Below are 18,591 nucleotides of genomic sequence, written 5' to 3' on the forward strand. Positions count from 1 at the left end.
GCTCGCCGTGGACGTGCTCGAGCGCGTCGTGACGGCGCTGTCGCGGCGGGTGGCGGCCGGGCGGCCGAGCAGCAGGTGGTCGACGTGCGTGGCACGCGCGTTCAGGAACAGGACACGCGTGGCGTGCGAGGACGCCGAGGAGATCGCGGCCGGCTCGCCGGGGCTCGCTCACCTGTGCGGCGCCGGCTCGACGTCGCCCAAAGATCTCCACGACGGCGAGACGGCGTCGCGTGTGCAGAAGCAGCTGAGGACGCTGGGAGACACGATCCAGCTGCTGGAGGACGGGCTGGAGCTGCTCTTCCGGCGGCTCGTGCAATGCAGGGTGTTCTTGCTCAACATGTGCAGCTCATAGTCGCAGCCATGGCTGCACTCACACTTTCCAGTGTGTGTGTGTGTGTGTCTGATCAGAGCTCAAATGCATTATGCATGTGTACAGTAGATAGGACAGCTATAATTTTGACACCTGGGTATGAGGTTGTGGTTAAGAACTGAAGAATGAATATAGCAGTAGAAAATTTTGAGCCATTTTTATGTGATTTTCTCTTGGACTGCTGATGTATCATGACACCAAAAGGAAGAGAGAAAAGATCGAAGCTCAGAATTCTCATGTCATAAATGCTTTGTTTCATGATTAAGGTTTGTTTCATTTGTTGCAAAATACCTCAGAGTTAAACTGGACTCCAATCTTAATGAAATTTGGGAGTCCATTCCTGGGCTTTTCCCGGCAAAGAAACTGGACTCCTAAAAATCACTCATAAACTAGACAAATGCCAGGAAAATATGTATTATCATCTCAGTTGCTTCTTTTCCCGTAGCCAAAATATGGGCTGCACCTACAGTAATAGAGCTTGGAGAATGGTGAGAGGATGGTTGCAACTGGGATTCCAACTGCCGGGAGAATCCAAAAATTGCTTTGTGGATTGGTGGCACAGGACCAGGAAATATTGCCGGAAAAGCTACAGGAGGAACTTTGATTCGTTGGTGGCTCTGGTGTGCTGGCTACTCTGGAAGGAAAGGAACGCGAGGATTTTTAATCACTCGAGCAAATCGGTGGCGCAATGGTTCCATGACTTTAGAGAAGAGTTGTCGATCTGGAAGCAGGCGGAGTTCTTCAGAGAACCGGCAGGAATTGGCTAATCAGACAAGCTTAGCTCGTTTCCTTCTTTTCTTTGCCTTTCTAGGCCTCTGGCCCTTTGCTTGACTGTACTTCTACAGTTTTCGGCTAAAAGCTTTCTTTTGTTTTGCCCTTGTAAATTCTCCCTTTTAATGAAATCTGGGAGTCCATTCCTGGGCCTTCTCGCCAAAAAAGTGATGTCACACTCTTTTTTGGACTATTTTGAGATCATTTGCAGTACGAGGAATCCACTTGAACAATGACAAAAGGATTCACAATCCCGATATCGGATAAATAACCACTCAATAATGGCATCTTCGTGAAAAACGTTGATGAACCAACAAAAACCAATAAAATTTGGACACTATGGCGTGTTCTTTTAGACCGGATTATTTCTTGGCTTTTGCGCGCACATTTCTTGAATTACAAAACAGTGTAATTTTTTTGAAAAGATTATATATATATATAAGTTTATTATCTCATCTTTGTATATTTGATTTTTAATTTTATATTTATTAATTTTATCATTAATATTATTAAGTAGCTATAAAAATATGCATTCTTTCATCGACCAAAATACAAGCTATTAGTTGGGAACATCAAAGAGGAGTAACACTCTGGAAGGAGGCTGGGATGTTTATAGCTTCAGATGGCTAGTTCTACATGGTTTTTGTTGGCTTTTGCTTGGGTGGGGTTGGCCCTAAACCATCCATAAAAAAAAACTCGGATATTAGAGATGACCTAATATCAATTAAATAGAATAGAAGTGAGGCTTTGAATCCAGGCTAACTAGCCCACCACCTTGTGGAGCTAGCCAGAAGACCCCTGATGTTTCTCCTAAACCATCCATACAATGGTTTTGACAAATTCTTACCGATGTTTTTTTGACTTGCAACACGTAAGACTTCTCAATCTTCATAAAATTTGGTCAGCCTCTTCCTTAGGCTGATCCAGCAAAATAATTTGCCAAAAATTTAAAATTCAATTGATCGAAAAACCAAGTGGGTTGGTGGTGTTTGAGGGATTGAGATTGTCTGTCTTTAAAGGTATGATGCCTTTGTCAGTGATATGTGGGTTTAGGGTTCGTAGATCTGCATATAAGTGATAAAATCACGTGACTTTGAAGTTTGGAGGATCTTGATCCTGTTTGAGATAGTTGAAATTTTAGAATTGAGGGATTATCTAATTTTGTGATAGCTATTTGAGAGTATAAATAACTGAATTAACTATTACAAATGGAAAATCTTACTCTACAAAGACTAGATGATGGACTTTTATATATAAAACTTCTACACGAAATGCACCATTTAGAAGTTTGAAAAACATGTCTGTGAAAAATTTAAAAATCCAAAAGTGAAAAATAATGCAGCCTTTGTGATATCAAACCGGTTCGGGAAGCTCCGTTGGTTTTGTAAACCTTATGGATAAATTCAATGTAGACAAAGCGCTGGGTAAACATAAGAAAAGAAAATGAAAGAAAAAGAAAATCCTAGAGACAGCAAATCAACGAGTGCTGGACCTTCAATGTCGCCAAATGAGCGATGTGTTGTTTCAGATGTTCATTTGATCAGATATGTTCAGATCCTTACAACTTGGCAGGTGAATATAAATGGTGGATCCTGCTTCGGATTGCTGAGACATGCTTCAACAATCAACACAGATGAAACTTCCATGTACCTCTATTGTTCTGTTCTTTTCGGGCTTTTGTCATCCATAAGGACCCAACAACACAAGCTCTTGCTCGTGCAGCTTACTTTGCTTGCGATGCATCAGACATGACAACAAAGCAAATGTTAGTTAGCAAGTGTGTGTGAAATTAGACAACAGCTGAAGAGCATCACCTTGTCTGCAGCTGCAGTGGTCATGCAATCAAAGAGCAGGTGGGAGATTCCTGCTGTCTCTGCACAATTTGGCTAATGCCACCTTCTCAACATCTTGATTATAAGTAGGGAGAGCTAGAGCATTAGCATCACCAGATTATCATTTGCTCCCTTGGCCTGTCTCATCTCCCATCCTAACTCTTGAGAGTCTGAGACAGCACCAGAGTTTCTTACAAACATGGCTGGACATCAAAGATCAACAAGCTTGCCATCTATGCCTCATCCCAACTACATCAAGATTGAAGGAGAGCTGCGCAACATATGCTCAGACATCTCACCATCTGCCACCATTGGAATGGTGTCTGATGGTCTGAGGAGGCTTGGGGACGTCTACAACTGCATCAATGAGATCATAAGCTTGCATAGCAGCCAAGCACATGGAAAGAGGCTGGAGGAAGAAATGGAGCTGTCTCTTGAGGTGCTGGATCTTTGCAGTGCCATGCAAGAGATGTTTGCTGACCTGAAGATGACCATCCAAGAGCTGCAAATGGTTCTCAACAGGGGAGACCATGCAGTCATTCAAGTAAAGGCTCAGTCATACATCCGCTTGGTGAAGAAGGCTAAGCATCACATGAAGAAGGCATGCAATAAGTCTACCTCTGATGAAGATGGAAGGCTTGTCAGTCTGTTGACAACAGCGAGAGGGATCACTGTCTCAGTCCTAAAATCTTCGCTAGAGCTCCTGTCGAAGCAAATGAACACCTGCAATCCAAGCAAGTGGTGTCTTATCTCCAAATCGTTCCAGAAGGCAAAAGTTTCATGTGAGGAGGTGCAATTGCAGGCATTAGAGTTGGGCATTGTAGGCCTAGAGAGCGGAGCTGAGAACCTGTTCAGAAGATTGATCCAAACCAGGGCTTCCCTTCTGAACATTCTTAGCTTGTAGATGCTCTTCTGCTAATGCAATGCGATTGGCATCCAACTTTTGTAGGACCTGTCAATCACCACAAAATTTTGTATTTATATGTAAACAGCTCTAGCAAGATACATAATTGAAAAGGCATGCCTTGCTTCATTGCAAAAGGAAATTACAGAGTTTCGTTAACATGTGTTTGTTCCTTCTCTACCAACTTGGAGCCATAGTTTAAACTATCAACCTAGCTGCCAATTTGAACAAGTGGAACGTCATCTCCATCTAGTGTGAAATCTGAAGTTACCCAAACTTGTTTGAACGTCTGTTTGTTCCTTGCAAACTGAAGTAACAAAGACTTGACTACTGTGACAAGGATTGTTTGTATTTCAATATTTCCTTGCACGCCTGCAAACTCTTAAAATATCTCAAATGCTTTGCCAGATGATGATTACGTTCGTGTGCATCTGTTGCATCCTAGAAGGTTCTTGTCAAAACTTTAGCTAACTAATCATGTCACATTTCTGCTGTCGCTGCTCACTGCTACCTTCCCTAATAATTTAATTTGACACCATGGTGTCATAGCTATCCAACTGAAACTCGATATTAAAAGATAAAATATACTGGTTGTTGAGTCAAGAATGCGTGCACTTACATGGTCATCCTTTCTGTGGATAGCTGGAACATGCCAGCGATGCTGCTGCTGCCGCACGAGAGGTGGAAGTTGAACTCAATCCTAAGGCAATTGTATCAGAGGAAAATCAAAATAATTATTCTCCTCACCAGCAGTCCAGCACCAATACAACGCTGCTTTTCCTCCTTCCTTCGTGATCATGTATCTGGATCTGAAATCAAACGAAACCCTCGTGCAAGTATACTGTCATCAGTAGTTGAGACATGACAGATAAGCTCACTTATTAGAATTTGTTGAACTGATACAAAAAAGTAAATAGCATGTATAAGCTTGGTTGGCTATGTTTCGGAACAGATCACTTGTTACGACAACGCATAATGCAAGTAGGTTAGTAGAGGAGATTCTTTCTGTCGATTAGTCCATTCAAACCAATCAAGTTTTTTGGTTCTGCCTCTTCAGCTATAAATAAGAGAAAATCCAATTGTTGAGCACCAGCATAGTGCATCTTGTCTTCTCCACTCTTCTCTTCCCATTCTCACAGAAGGAAATAGCATCAAAGCTTCGATCCCAACCATGGCTTGCCATCAAAGGTCGGCAAGCTTGCCTTCCAGTCCTTGCTCAAACGAAGCCAAAGTTGAGCAGCAGCTGCAGACTGTAAGCACAGTCATCTCTTCACCCTCAGCATCCATTGACACGATGTGTGATGGACTGAAGAAGCTCGGAGATATCTACAGCTGCATTGAAGAGCTGATTTGCACACCCAGCAACCAGGTCAGCCTCTGCCAGAGGCTGCAAAGGAAGTTGGTGGAGGAAGAGCTTGGACGGTCACTTGTCTTGCTTGACCTCTGCAATTCCATGCAAGAAAGCTTCATGGAGCTGAGGATGAGCGTACAAGAGATACTGTTGGCCATCAAGAGAGGAGAAGATGCGTCTGTTCAAGTCAAGGCATACATCCGGCTAGCCATGAGGGCGCGGAAACAATTCAAGAAGGCCAGCAAAAAGACTACTTCTGACAAGATGGATTGTAGGGTGGTGAATCTGTTGGCAGAAGCAAGAGAGATCACCATCTCATTGCTTGAATCTACATCCTATCTCCTGTCGAAGAAAATTGAGACTCCCAAGTGGTCCCTTGTCTCCAGAACATTCCAGAAGAGCAAAGTCATGTGCGGAGAGGAGAAATTGCAGGAATTGGAGCTCACTATCAGAGATCTTGAGAGTGGAGCAGAACTTCTGTTCAGAAGATTGATCCAGAGCAGAGTTTCTCTTCTGAATGCTCTGAGCTCATAGGCAACCGGAGCTCCAATCCTCCTGTGATAGGCCTCCACTTTTTAAAGGATCAGTCCATCACAACAATTTTGCGATATGTACACAAAGTTCACTGAATTGAAAAATGAATACAAACATTTTTGTCAATTCCATGATATAAGTTACAATCAGTCCTTCTGTATAATTTCACATCCTGACTGAATGATTTGGTTTCTCAATACTAAAAGATAGTTAATGTGCCTCAAACATACCATCTATTGACAAGGCAAAAGAACAATGTAAGATTCAGTCCATTCCAGCCAAGTAAATGTTTGGGCCTCTTATAATTTTCTGATGTTAAACACGTCTCCATAAGGTTATTAAATTATTATCACAGATTTAGGGGCTGCATGGTAATACTGTTTTTTTCACAAGATCCTTCTGAAACGGATCTTGCTCTACTCAACTGAAACATGCCAGCTCCAACACACGAGCTACAACCCTGTAATTAGCATTATCAGTTATAACTGATGACGGAAACACCTACAAAATGTCAAAGAGCAACATGAATTGAGCCAATGCACATGCTACCAATAATACTCAATTACGAACCTGTCAATAATTTCTCTTGCATTTGCTTCAAGATCCATCACGATGGTTGTAACAAATGCAGATTCTTGCCACCTATAATTGGAACATGACAGAGTGTTAAGCCCAGTTTGCATGCTCTAAAGACGTGTACTTCACGTGAAAAACCTTGAGAATGAGGCAATTCTGCAGCACTAGCATACAACTTCAACAGACAGCATCTGGGAAATCAAATGGCATGATTCCTTCTGTCTACCTTTCAAAAGATGCTCTCTCCCTTTTCTTAAGAAAAAGAAACGATGCTGTCTCAGTTGCTTCCAGTGTATAAATAGGCATCGTGTGAGGAGTAGAGACATCAAACCAGAGTTTCTCATTTCTTCCCCATCTCCCGACTCTCAGATACCCCAAATACAAAGATGGCTTTCCACCTAAGATCAGTAAGCTTACCATCTAAGAGGCAATCCAATGAAGCTGAAATCGAGGATGAGCTGCAAAGCCTAGAGGCAAGCATCTCTTCACCCTCCATGACCATTGATGGTCTTAAGAGGCTTGGAGATGTCTACAGTCAGATCGAGGAGATCATCCGCTTGCCCAGCAACCAAGTTTTCTCTGCACAGCAAAGGAAAATGTTGGATGTGGAAATGGAGTGCTCCCTCGAGCAAATCGATCTCTGCAGCACCATGCAAGAGAGCTTCAGTGAGTTGAAGGCCATCATTCAAGATATGCATGCCATTCTCAGAAGAGGAGACAATGCAAACATTCAGGCCAAGATCCAGTCTTTCACCCGCTTGGCCAAGAAGGCACAGAAGCAATGCAAGAAGATCAGCAAGAAGACTACTCCTGACAAGGAGGACTGCAAGCTGGTCAAGCTATTGATCAAGGCTAGAGTTCTCACCGTCTCTTTACTCGAGTCAACATCGTGCAACCTATCACAACAACTAGTGGTGCCCAAGATGTCTCTTGTCTCTAAGGCATTCCAGAAGAAAAAAATTGTTGTTTGCGAGGAGGAGCAATTGCAGGCATTGGAGTGCATCATTGGAGATCTTGAGAATGGAGCTGATCTTCTGTTCAGGAGAATGATCCAGAGCAGAGTAGCTCTCCTAAACACTCTTAGCTCATAGATCATTCTCCTCAAGTGAAGACACTAACACCCTGTGACTGGCCTCCGCCTTTTAAAGGATCTGCCACTCTTTGTACATCTGTAAATGTATATATAGAACAAAAGTGCAATTGAAGATAGCAGTTTTGATCTAGCCAATGTCTCATCTCCAATAATTTATACATGCTGATGATGTGATTTTGTGATGTGCCAGTGAATAACCACAGAAAAAACAAATATAAATCAAATATGGAAACCCATACCCCTTGAAGTATTTTTAGGGTACAAATGAGCAGATCTATTTTTTTAAGTATTCAGTCATGATATAACTTCACAACTCTCTCTAGTCACTTACCCAAAATGAAGTCTACTGCCTGGTGAGGCATGAGGAGCCGGCTTCTCTCTGCATAAGCAAATCCAATTTAGAAACACAAAATATGGGATATCTTACTATAGCATTTTACTTTGGCAAAAGATGTTGCATCTCATCCTCATTGTTGTACTCTGCACAATCGAACAATTGGAAACTAAGATTTGAGCAATTACTACACTATTCCACACTTTTGCAATTGAGCATATCTGTATTTGTGCCCGGGCCTTGTGTGCTTTACTTGGGCCTCACATGTAAATTTTGGTCCAAACTTTTTTAGCCGGTATGAGGAAGTTGGGAGTAGAACCACCAACACGTATACATGGAAAAAGGAATAAAAATGCAAAATATCACAATAGAAAGCATATGAATGAACATCAAATGCTAACTGCAGTCAGCTGAAACATACTATAACACAAATTGAGTTGCACGTATGGCACCTAATTCATTGACAAAAATGCACTAATTGAACATGGATTCTATCCAGAATTGAACCCAGAAATTTTCTGTAGCATACAACTGAAACATGACAGCAGTGCTCTCAAGACAACAAAGTGATATATGGACCAAGGCTGCCAATTAGCATACCATGTAAGCTATGGAACATGCTGATGAAGCCAACGACTACTCCCTCTCACACCAGCAAGCACCAACCACGCCCTCGTGCAGATGAGTTTGCCAACACCAACCAAGACATGAAGCATAAGCTTGTTAGAGATGGTCGACAATGTCACAATGTCTTTGTTTGCATTAGGACAACTCACAACTGATGAGAAGAACATTGCAGTTAAGCACAGCAGGCAGGAGTAACATGCAGTAGTGCAGAAGGCACATGATTGCTTCTCCCATTTTACTGCATGCTCAGTGGTCTCACTCACCATCTTGATATGGAGATGTAACACTAAACAATACACTCGTGCAGATGAGTTTGCCGCCAATAATCAGGACATGACGGTACCATCATTAGCAGAGCTAGAGATGCCTCTTACACTTGGTTAGAAAACATAATAAAACATCGATTTGTCGAGGAGTTGGGGTGGGTTCTGTTGCAGCAGCACATCAATTCAATTGCTGCCTACAGAATCAGAAATGCCATTGCTTCAGCTTCTTTCGTTATATATACAGGCAAACCATGCCAAGGTCGACACCACTGCAGCACAGTTTCCTTTCTCTTCCTATCCATTTCCAGAGAAAAGAGAACAAGAGAGAAACATAATGGCATTCCACCTGAGATCCGCTAGTGTGCCATCCAGTCCCCGCTCCAGAGAAACCAATGTCGAAGAACAGCTGCAGAGCCTAAAGGAAACCATCTCCTCACCTTCTTCAACCATCAGGACGGTTAATGAAGGCTTGAAGGGGCTCAAGGGCATCTACAGTTGCATCGACGAGGTCATGTGCATGCCTAGCAGCCAATCCCTCCTTTGCCAGTCACAGAACAGGAAAGAAGTGGAGCAAGAGCTCGAGCGCTCTCTCATCTTGCTCGACCTCTGCAAGGCTATGCAAGAGAACTTTTCTGAGCTCAAGGAAAGCATCCAGGACATGCAGTTGGCTATTAAGAGAGGATAAGATGCAGCTGTTCAAGCCAAAATTCAGTCATACATCCGCCTTGCCAAGAAGGTGCAAAAAAAGTTCAAGAAGATCAGCAAGAAGACACTGTCACCTGATCAGGAGAGTTGCAGAGTGGTCAAGCTGTTGGCTGAAGCAAGAGAGACAGCTTTCTCAATGCTTGAAACCTCATCACATATCCTCTCAAAACAAACTGTGATGCCGAGTTATAGCAAGTGGTCTCTCGTCTCCAAGACATTTCAGAAGAGAACTATCTGCCAGGAGGAGCAATTGCAGGCGTTGGAGTTGGAAATTGTTGATCTCGAGAGCGGAATCGAGAAGCTGTTCAGGACATTGATCCAGAGCAGAGTTTCTTTTCTAAATGCTCTTAGCATGTAGATAGAACGATAGATCATTCCCAACTCTGACACCTGTGATCAGCATCCGCCTTTTAGAGGATTTGCTGCACCAAAACAATTTTGGATGTTAATGTACATCCTACATGAGAGAGAAAATGTAAAGGAGTTCATTCAGTGAATATTACACTCTTTACCTCTAATTGCCCCTACACTTGAACGTATACTGCTGCTAAACAATCACCTGACAATTGGAGCACTTCACCTGAAGCATGTTCAAGCAAAAAAAGATAAATTAGTCAGTAGATGCATACCATATTTGGCTATCATAATACATGCAATCAGTAGTTTCAGTCTTTCCTTTGTAAAGCTTTTACTATAGGATGGCCATGTCACCAGTATTTACATGAGATTAGAACATGCACAAGATTGTTTACTCTCCATTTAACAAAATATAGTAGTATATCATGCCAGCTGGTAGTTGTTGATAAATTGTTCAGAAATCAGATGTAATAGCACACATGGCACCAATACTACTCAATTAGCAATCTCCATTAAAGAAGTGCTGGAGCATACACGTCAAGGCTCGGCACTAGAGTAAGCTACCATGCTGATTCCTGTTGCCAATAACTGGAACATGACAGTGTGATTCAGTTAGGTCTAATGCACCAGAAATTTGGACAGCACGTGGAATCATTTTGAGATTGCAATAGATGCTAAATGCTGTGAGCACAGAAGGCAGGCCAACAATGTGATGCCACACAAAGAATGGTACCAGATAAGAACACATCATGGAGGTGAAAGTCAATTGTTGCTTGGACGAGCCAAGGCACAGCTCTTATTCTCTTCCATGGCATGCTCGTAAGCCCCATGATCTGGATCTGAATCTAAATTTAAACTACATGCTCGTGCAATGAGTCTGCCACCAATAGCCAGGGCATCATAGACACAAGTTGACCTAGACATGTCATTTGCACAGTTACACAAACTTGTTTAGCAAACATAAAAAATCATCAGCTTGCCGAGGAGATGGGTGGCTTCTGTTGCAGCAGCACAATTAGATGACATGCTTCTGCTTCTTCAGTTCTTCTGTTATATATAGAGCAAAGGGCAACCAGGTTGGCACCATTGTAACATACCTTCTCCTCTTGCAATTCCAGAGAGAGGAGAAAAAAGAAGTATTGCAGCTTACTCTGAAGACATGGCATTGCACCTGAGATCTGCAAGTTTGTCATCAAACCCTCGCTCTGACAAAATCAATATCAAAGAACAGCTCCAGAGCCTGAAGGCAATCATTTCTTCACCATCTTCGATCATTGAGACGATGAGTAAGGGCTTGAAGAGGATTGGGATTATCTAAAGCTGCATTGATGAGATCATGTGCCAGCCAAGCAGCCAAGTTGCACTTTGGCAGGAACAGCAGAGGAAAGCAGTGCAGCAAGAGCTCGAGCGCTCTCTCATCTTGCTTGATTTCTGCAACACCATGCATGAGAGCTTTTCCAACCTCAACGAAGGCCCAAGCATTGACATGCATTTATCAAGAGACGAGATAACGCAGCTGCGCAAATGAAGATCCAGTCTTATATCTGCCTGATCAAGAAGGCACAAAAAGACTTCAAGAAGATCAAAAGGAAGTCCTGTTCAGTTGATCAGGAAAGCTAGAGGGGGCTCAAGCTGTTGGCTGAAGCAAGAGAGAGAGAGAGCTCTTTCAATGCTTGAAACCTCTTCCATCTTCTCTCAAGGCAAGCCGTAACTTGCGATGCCAAGCTCTAGCAAATGGTCTCTGTATCCAAGACATTCAAGAAGAGAGTAGTTTTCTGCCAGGAGGAGCAATTGTAGGTGTTGGAGTTGAATATTGTTGATCTAGACACTAGCGTCAAGAATCTGTTAAGAAAATTGATCCAGAGCAGAGCTTCTCTTCTCAACACTCTCAGAATGTAGACAGATCATATACAAACTCTGATCCCATGTGACTACTGTCCATATTCTAAAGGATTTGCTGGTCATTGAAACAATTTATCAATTTGTACATATACTAGATGAATTGTACAGAAATTCAGTCGAGAAACAAAACATGGTTTTTGTCTACTTGTTCCTTTTTCTGCACATTTTGATAGAAAACACCAAATTCTTATAAAATGCTCACCATTATTGCCTGTTATAGAAGTAGTTAGCAAAGAGTGTTCACTCTGATCTTTGAAATTATTTAACATCGTATGGCCACGTTATTCAGATACCATCTGTTGGATCAGCAACAAACAAAGGATCCTTGTGTAGTGGATCTTGCTACCACAGAAAGACCAAATCCAGCTCCAAGTGTCCAATACACGAGGTTAAGCGTGTAAGCAGACTGAATTGTGCAAAGAAAAACACCAATGGAAATTAACAACTGCAACAAAACCAGAGAGCACGCATGCTGGCAATAATACTCAATTAGCACCCCATTAAAGCAATCCATTGAGCATGCAATCATGTCAAAATCAATCAGTCAAGTGAACTAACCTGCTGATTCATGCTGCCAATTGTTGGAGCATGACAGTGTGATAGCTCATTGGGAGGGCGCGTAGTGCACTAAAAATATTCAGTCGCACATGAGTGACAGAAAAGATTCTACATGCTGCTGCCAGATCTCAAATCTTGATAGACAGCATCTGGGAGATTAACTGGCAGGATTCTGTTTGTCTACCATCCAGCTGATGCCATGTCTTGCACATCCTCTGTATAAATAGGCCTCAGCTCAAAGCTAGAGGCATCAAGCAAAAACTTTCCTCTCCTCATCTCTGAGACTCAATAGAGACAGAGTTTAGCAACAGACATGGCTTTCCACCAAAGATCTATTAGCTTGCCTTCTAGGCCTCTCTCACACATTGAAGAGGAGCTGCACAGCATAGAGGCATGCATCTCTTCACCATCCCTGACCATCCAGACGATCTCAGATGGTTTGAGGAGGCTTGGAGACATCTACAGCTCAATTGAGGAGATAGTGTTGGGCTGTAAATAGATTAGTGTCCGTGTGTGTACTGTGAGTTGGCCCATTAGCTGGCCCATGTACTAATATATATATAAAAGAAGCAGCAATAGAAAAGGAAGGAAGTTGAAGTTTCCAGAAAACCTTCATGGTATCAGAGCTAGGCTGAAACCCTAGCTAGCTCAGGGAGGGAGGACACGCCATTGCCGGGCGGCCAGGACGACGCGGCGGAGGGGTCCTGGTTCGGGCGGAGGTGCGACGCGGGCGCGCGACAAGCGGAAGGAGCAGGAGCTGATTCGGAAGGAGGCACAGCCGGGCGACGGGGACTACTCGTCCAGAGGCAGAGGTAGCAGGCAAGCCAGCGGAGGCAGTCCGGAGCCAAGAGCTGCGGCTGGGTTGCGCTGCGGCACGAGGCAGGTGAGGTCCCTTCGTCCCGTTGCCGGCGACGGCGAGGTGAGCAGAGGTTGAGCAGGGCCGTCGGTGTGTTGGTGGCTGTGTGGCTGTGAGGATTGGTGCCGTGGTGGTGGCTGTGCTGTTTGGTGCTGTGGTAGCGGCTGTGGCTGTGTGGATTGGCAGGATAAATCACCAATCAGTGTTGCTGCTGCTGTGTTTTTCTCACTCAAACTAAAGCAGTCAGTGTTGTTTTTCATCTCTGTTACTTGATTAAAATGGCAGAAAATCAGGGGCTTGAACAGGTGATGGGTAAATTGGTGGATATGCTTGCAAAGAAGCTTAGTGAGGCCCCAACTACAAGTAATGCAGTGGTTACTCATACTGAAACAGTGCAAAAAATTGAGTTGATGCAAAACGATATCAAATTGGAGGGTGTAAAAAATTATTTGAGCTGGTCAAGAAGAGCACTATTGATTTTAAAGACTAAGGGATTGGAAGGATATGCTACAGGGGAAGTGAAGGAGCCTGAGAACACTAGTGTGGAATGGAGGAATTGGAGCACTACCAACTCGTTGGTGGTAGCGTGGTTGTTAACCTCACTTATCCCTGCGATTGCTACAACTGTTGAGACCATTTTCAGTGCAAGTGAGATGTGGAAAACTCTTACTAATCTATACTCAGGAGAAGGAAATGTGATGTTAATGGTGGAGACACAGGAGAAGATAAGTGCTTTGAGACAGGGGGAGCGTTCTGTTGCAGAATATGTTGCAGAATTGAAGCATTTGTGGTCTGAATTGGATCATTATGATCCTCTTGAGTTAGAGCACCCCAGTTGTATAGCAAAAATGAGAAAATGGATTGAGCGCAGAAGGGTCTTTGAGTTTCTGAAGGGCTTAAATTCAGAGTTTGAAGGGAGAAGGGACTCAATGTTTCATCAAGCCACTCTTCCTACCTTGGATGAGGCTATTGCAGCTATGGCACAAGAGGAACTTAAAAGGAAAGTATTACCTAATGTCACACCATCTCCCTCAAATCCCACATATGTAGTTGAACAAAATAAAGAGACCAGGGAGTGCTTCAATTGTGGTGGAATGGGGCACCTCATGCGTGATTGCCGTGCTCCACGCAAGCCTAATTATGGGAGAGGAAGGTTTAATGACAGGGGTGGAGTAAGAGGTGGAAGAGGTTATATAGGTAGATGTAACAGAGGCAGAAACTATGAGTATAGAGGTGATCACAAAGCTAGAGTGGCCACTCTTCAAGAGGGTTCTTCTGGGACTACAAATATGGATGTTGCCAACTTTGTTCATTCCACCTCAGGTAACTTAAATCAAGCATTTATGTCTTTTCATAGTTCCCACTCAAATTGGATACTAGATTCAGGTGCAACTAGACATGTCACGGGTATGTGTGAAGAATTTGCATCATATAAACCACACTCATTTGCACGGAAAGAAACAATTCAAACTGCTGATGGAACATTATGCTCTGTTAAAGGAGAGGGTACAGTACGGTGTACTCCTTCAATCACTTTACCATCAGTATTATATGTCCCTTCTTTTCCAGTGAATTTGGTTTCGATAAGTTCTCTTGTTGATCATATGGACTGTCGGGTCTCCCTTGATCGTGAGAATTGTTTAATTCAGGAGAGGCAAACAGGGAAGAAACTTGGGATTGGCGTCAGGCGTGATGGACTTTGGTATCTGGATCGAAAGGAGAACAGTGAAGATGTATGTCTTACATTGATGGCCACCACAAGTGAGGAAGAGGCTAAGGTATTACTTTTGCATTGTCAACTAGGGCATATATCTTTTGAAACTATGAGCAAGATGTTCCCAATAGAACTAAGTAAAGTGGATAAACGTAAGCTAGTATGTGATGCATGTGAGTATGGGAAACATACAAGAACATCATATGTCAGTAGGGGACTCCGAAGTATATTGCCTTTTATGTTGATTCACTCAGATGTATGGACCTCGCCAATAGTCTCTGTGAGTGGAATGAAGTATTTTGTTACCTTTATTGATTGTCATTCTCGCATGACATGGTTATATCTTATGAGACATAAGGATGAGGTACTTAAATGTTTTCAGAACTTTTATGCATATATTAGAAATCATTTCAATGCTAAGATTCAGTTTATTAGAACTGATAATGGAGGGGAATATGTTAATGGTGAATTTGGTAGACTTCTTTCATCAGAAGGAATAGTACATCAGACCTCTTGTCCTGATACCCCTCCACAGAATGGTGTTGCTGAAAGGAAAAATCGTCATATTTTGGAAATAGCTCGTTCATTAATGTATACTATGAATGTACCTAAATTCCTTTGGAGTGAGGCAGTAATGACAGCAACTTATCTTATCAACCGCACACCCTCAAGGATACTTGGAATGAAGACACCATGTGAGTTGATGTTTGGGAAAAATGAATTTATCGTTCCACCAAAAGTGTTTGGTTGCACTTGTTTTGTTCGAGATCATAGGCCTTCAGTTGGAAAATTTGATCCTCGAGCTGTCAAATGCATTTTTATAGGCTATTCATCTGGACAGAAGGGTTATAAGTGTTGGAGTCCATCAGAACGACGAAACTTTGTAAGTATGGATGTTACTTTTAGAGAATCTGTCCCATTCTATGGTGAGAAGACAGAGTTAAGTTCTTTATTCATTGATCTTGATAGTTCAACTAATGATCATGATGGTCAACAAACAGAGGGTAAAAATTTGAGCCCAAAGGGAGATGAACAATCGAAGAAAGAAAAGTTTGTGATTGGCTCAATTCCATGTCCTATGGCTGGTCCTATTGCACAAGAGCAAGAATGGAGGAAGCCACATGAAGAGGAAAATCTTCAAGTTTACACAAGGAGAACAAATCGTCTAGTAATTCAGCAGAATGAAGAGGATAATCGGGCAGTGGAAGATGTGAGTCATGAGCAAGGGTCACTGGAGTCAGGGGGAGATGAGGAAGAAACTAGAGAAGAATCTGACTTACCCATTGCCATCAGAAAGGGTGAAAGAAGCAATGCAGGTAAACCTCCACTAAGGTATGGTTTTGAAGATCAAGATGAGAGTGATGAAGAGAATAACATATCCAACTATGTTTCCTATAACTCCTTGTCATCCACATATAAGGCCTTTGTAGCTTCACTAGATTCAATGCAAACCCCAAAGGATTGGAGAGAAGCAAAGCAAGATCCAAGATGGCATCAAGCTATGCTAGATGAACTAGAGGCTCTTGAAAAGAACAGAACATGGGATCTTGTACCATTTCCTGAAGGGAAGAAAGTTGTCAACTGTAAGTGGGTCTATACAATAAAGCAAAACCCTGATGGTAAGGTGGAAAGATACAAAGCAAGACTTGTGGCTGAGGGATATAGTCAAACATATGGAATTGATTATGATGAAACTTTTGCACCAGTAGCAAAGATGAGCACGGTGAGAACTCTTATCTCTTGTGCCGCTAATTTTGATTGGCCATTACATCAGTTAGATGTTAAAAATGCATTCTTACATGGAGATCTTCAAGAAGAGGTGTATATGGAGGTCCCACCGGGATTTGCTACTTCACAGACTGAGGGAAAGGTGTTGAGATTGAAGAAATCCTTATATGGCCTTAAACAATCGCCAAGAGCATGGTTTGATCGGTTTAGGCGTGCAATGTGTGCTATGGGCTATAAACAATGCAATGGAGATCATACAGTTTTCTATCATCATAGTGAAAATCATATGACCATTCTTACTGTCTATGTTCATGATATGATTATCACTGGCAATGATTACTTGGAGATATCTAAGTTAAAGCAAAATCTAAGTAAAGAATTTGAGGTCAAGGACCTAGGCCAGCTGAGATACTTTCTAGGTATTGAAATTGCAAGATCTCCTAGAGGGATAGTTCTCTCACAACGAAAATATGCATTGGATTTGCTCCGAGATACATGTATGCTTGGATGTCGTTCAGCCTCTACACCGATTGACCAAAATCATAAGTTATGTGCAGAGTCTGGAGCCTCAGTGAATAAAGAAAGATACCAAAGATTGGTAGGAATATTGATATACCTATGTCATACACGACCTGACATAACGTATGCTGTTAGTATGGTGAGTCGATATATGCATGATCCAAGAAGTGGTCATATGGAGGCTGTGTATAGAATCTTGAGGTATCTGAAGGGAAGTCCAGGCAAAGGCTTGTGGTTCAAGAAAAATGGACATATCAAGGTAGAAGGGTATTGTGATGCAGACTGGGCTAGCTGTTCTGATGATAGAAGGTCAACTTCAGGCTATTGCACTTTTGTTGGTGGCAACTTGGTATCTTGGAGAAGTAAGAAACAATCTGTAGTATCTCGCTCAACTGCTGAAGCAGAATATAGGGCAATGGCAGCAAGTTTGAGTGAATTGTTATGGGTAAGAAATCTTTTAGTTGAGTTGAAACTTTTGGAAAACAACCCCATGAAGTTGTGGTGTGATAACAAGTCAGCGATTAACATCGCCAATAATCCAATCCAACATGATAGAACAAAGCATGTGGAGATAGATCGTTTCTTTATCAAAGAAAAACTAGAGGAGGGGGTTTTGGATTTACAATTTGTAACGTCTAATGGACAAGTTGCTGATTGTTTAACAAAGGGTTTAGGTGTTAAAGAGTGTAATTGTTCTTGTGACAAGATGGGTATGATAGATATCTATCACCCATCTTGAGGGGGAGTGTTGGGCTGTAAATAGATTAGTGTCCGTGTGTGTACTGTGAGTTGGCCCATTAGCTGGCCCATGTACTAATATATATGTAAAAGAAGCAGCAATAGAAAAGGAAGGAAGTTGAAGTTTCCAGAAAACCTTCAGATAGTGTGCCTGCCTAGCAACCAAGCTTGCACATCTCAGCAGAGGAAGTTGTTGGATGGAGAGATGGAATGTTGCCTTGAGCTACTGGATCTCTGCAACGCTATGAGCGAGTTTTTCACTGAGCTGAAGGCCATCGTTCAAGATCTGCAAGTGTCTCTCAGAAAAAGAGATGATGCAGTTGTTCAAGCCAAGATCCAATTATACATCCGCTTGGTGAAGAAGGCGAAGAAGTATTCCAAGAAGACCGTGAAGAAGGTTGTCTCCAACAAGGACTCCAACATGGTCAAGCTGTTGAGTGAGGCTAGAGAGATTGCTAACTCTCTAGTCGAGTCAACAATGCACCTCTTGTCGAAGCAAATCGAGATGCCAAAATTGACTCTCATCTCCAAGGCGTTCCAGAAGAAAAACCCGGTGATTTGCAATGAGGAGCAGCTGCAGGCGTTAGAGTGCTGCATTGGAGATCTTGAGGCTGGAGCTGGATTTCTGTTCAGGAGATTGGTCCAGATCAGGGTTACTCTCCTGAACATTCTCTGCTCATAGATACTCCTCAAGATCTATCACTCTCAAGACCCTGTGATTGGCAGCCGGTTTTTAAAGGATTTGCTGATCCTTACCTTGTATATGTTATAGATATACAGTGTACAGAAAAAAGTTATACATGAAAGAAACAAAATTTTGATCTAATTCTCGCTGTGCACTCAATGCTCATGTACT

At 42.5% G+C, this 18,591-nt stretch overlaps 5 protein-coding genes and 2 pseudogenes across 5 annotated transcripts; all 7 read left to right on the forward strand.

Annotated features, from left to right (window-relative positions):
* The first annotated feature begins 3,172 nt into the window (after nt 1-3,172).
* LOC102714666 lies at nt 3,173-3,919 on the forward strand. Its single transcript, XM_006659607.3, has one exon. It carries the CDS (start codon nt 3,173-3,175, stop codon nt 3,875-3,877), a length of 705 nt encoding a protein of 234 aa, XP_006659670.1. The 3' UTR covers nt 3,878-3,919.
* Nucleotides 3,920-5,048: 1,129 nt separating this feature from the next.
* Nucleotides 5,049-5,848, forward strand: LOC102714942. The gene has a single exon (XM_006659608.3). The coding sequence runs from the start codon at nt 5,049-5,051 to the stop codon at nt 5,760-5,762; it is 714 nt and encodes a 237-aa protein (XP_006659671.1). The 3' UTR covers nt 5,763-5,848.
* An 838-nt stretch (nt 5,849-6,686) lies between these two features.
* On the forward strand, nt 6,687-7,495 carry LOC102715227. The gene has a single exon (XM_015840634.1). The coding sequence runs from the start codon at nt 6,725-6,727 to the stop codon at nt 7,427-7,429; it is 705 nt and encodes a 234-aa protein (XP_015696120.1). The 5' UTR covers nt 6,687-6,724; the 3' UTR covers nt 7,430-7,495.
* A 1,201-nt stretch (nt 7,496-8,696) lies between these two features.
* Nucleotides 8,697-9,721, forward strand: LOC107303428 (annotated as a pseudogene).
* Nucleotides 9,722-10,879: 1,158 nt separating this feature from the next.
* LOC102702491 lies at nt 10,880-11,619 on the forward strand (annotated as a pseudogene).
* An 849-nt stretch (nt 11,620-12,468) lies between these two features.
* Nucleotides 12,469-18,536, forward strand: LOC102702778. The gene is made up of 2 exons (XM_006660306.2): nt 12,469-12,661; nt 17,878-18,536. Exons 1-2 carry the CDS (start codon nt 12,494-12,496, stop codon nt 18,415-18,417), a joined length of 708 nt encoding a protein of 235 aa, XP_006660369.1. The 5' UTR covers nt 12,469-12,493; the 3' UTR covers nt 18,418-18,536.
* On the forward strand, nt 13,573-15,062 carry LOC107305511. Its single transcript, XM_015843522.2, has 2 exons — nt 13,573-14,359; nt 14,686-15,062. Exons 1-2 carry the CDS (start codon nt 13,690-13,692, stop codon nt 14,727-14,729), a joined length of 714 nt encoding a protein of 237 aa, XP_015699008.2. The 5' UTR covers nt 13,573-13,689; the 3' UTR covers nt 14,730-15,062.
* Nucleotides 18,537-18,591: the final 55 nt, after the last annotated feature.

Source organism: Oryza brachyantha, chromosome 8, assembly GCF_000231095.2.
Source record: "Oryza brachyantha chromosome 8, ObraRS2, whole genome shotgun sequence".
Lineage (NCBI taxonomy): Eukaryota > Viridiplantae > Streptophyta > Magnoliopsida > Poales > Poaceae > Oryza > Oryza brachyantha.

What these genes read in the sequence shown, in the direction of transcription:
- LOC102714666 (XM_006659607.3), top strand. Translation starts at nt 3,173, where the DNA reads ATGGCTGGACATCAAAGATCAACAAGCTTGCCATCTATGCCTCATCCC.
- LOC102714942 (XM_006659608.3), top strand. Translation starts at nt 5,049, where the DNA reads ATGGCTTGCCATCAAAGGTCGGCAAGCTTGCCTTCCAGTCCTTGCTCA.
- LOC102702778 (XM_006660306.2), top strand. Translation starts at nt 12,494, where the DNA reads ATGGCTTTCCACCAAAGATCTATTAGCTTGCCTTCTAGGCCTCTCTCA. An exon ending in ACAGCTCAATTGAGGAGATA is followed by an intron (nt 12,662 to 17,877) that starts GTGTTGGGCTGT and finishes GAAAACCTTCAG; the next exon opens with ATAGTGTGCCTGCCTAGCAA.
- LOC102715227 (XM_015840634.1), top strand. Translation starts at nt 6,725, where the DNA reads ATGGCTTTCCACCTAAGATCAGTAAGCTTACCATCTAAGAGGCAATCC.
- LOC107305511 (XM_015843522.2), top strand. Translation starts at nt 13,690, where the DNA reads ATGTGGAAAACTCTTACTAATCTATACTCAGGAGAAGGAAATGTGATG. An exon ending in CTTTGTTCATTCCACCTCAG is followed by an intron (nt 14,360 to 14,685) that starts GTAACTTAAATC and finishes TGTTTAATTCAG; the next exon opens with GAGAGGCAAACAGGGAAGAA.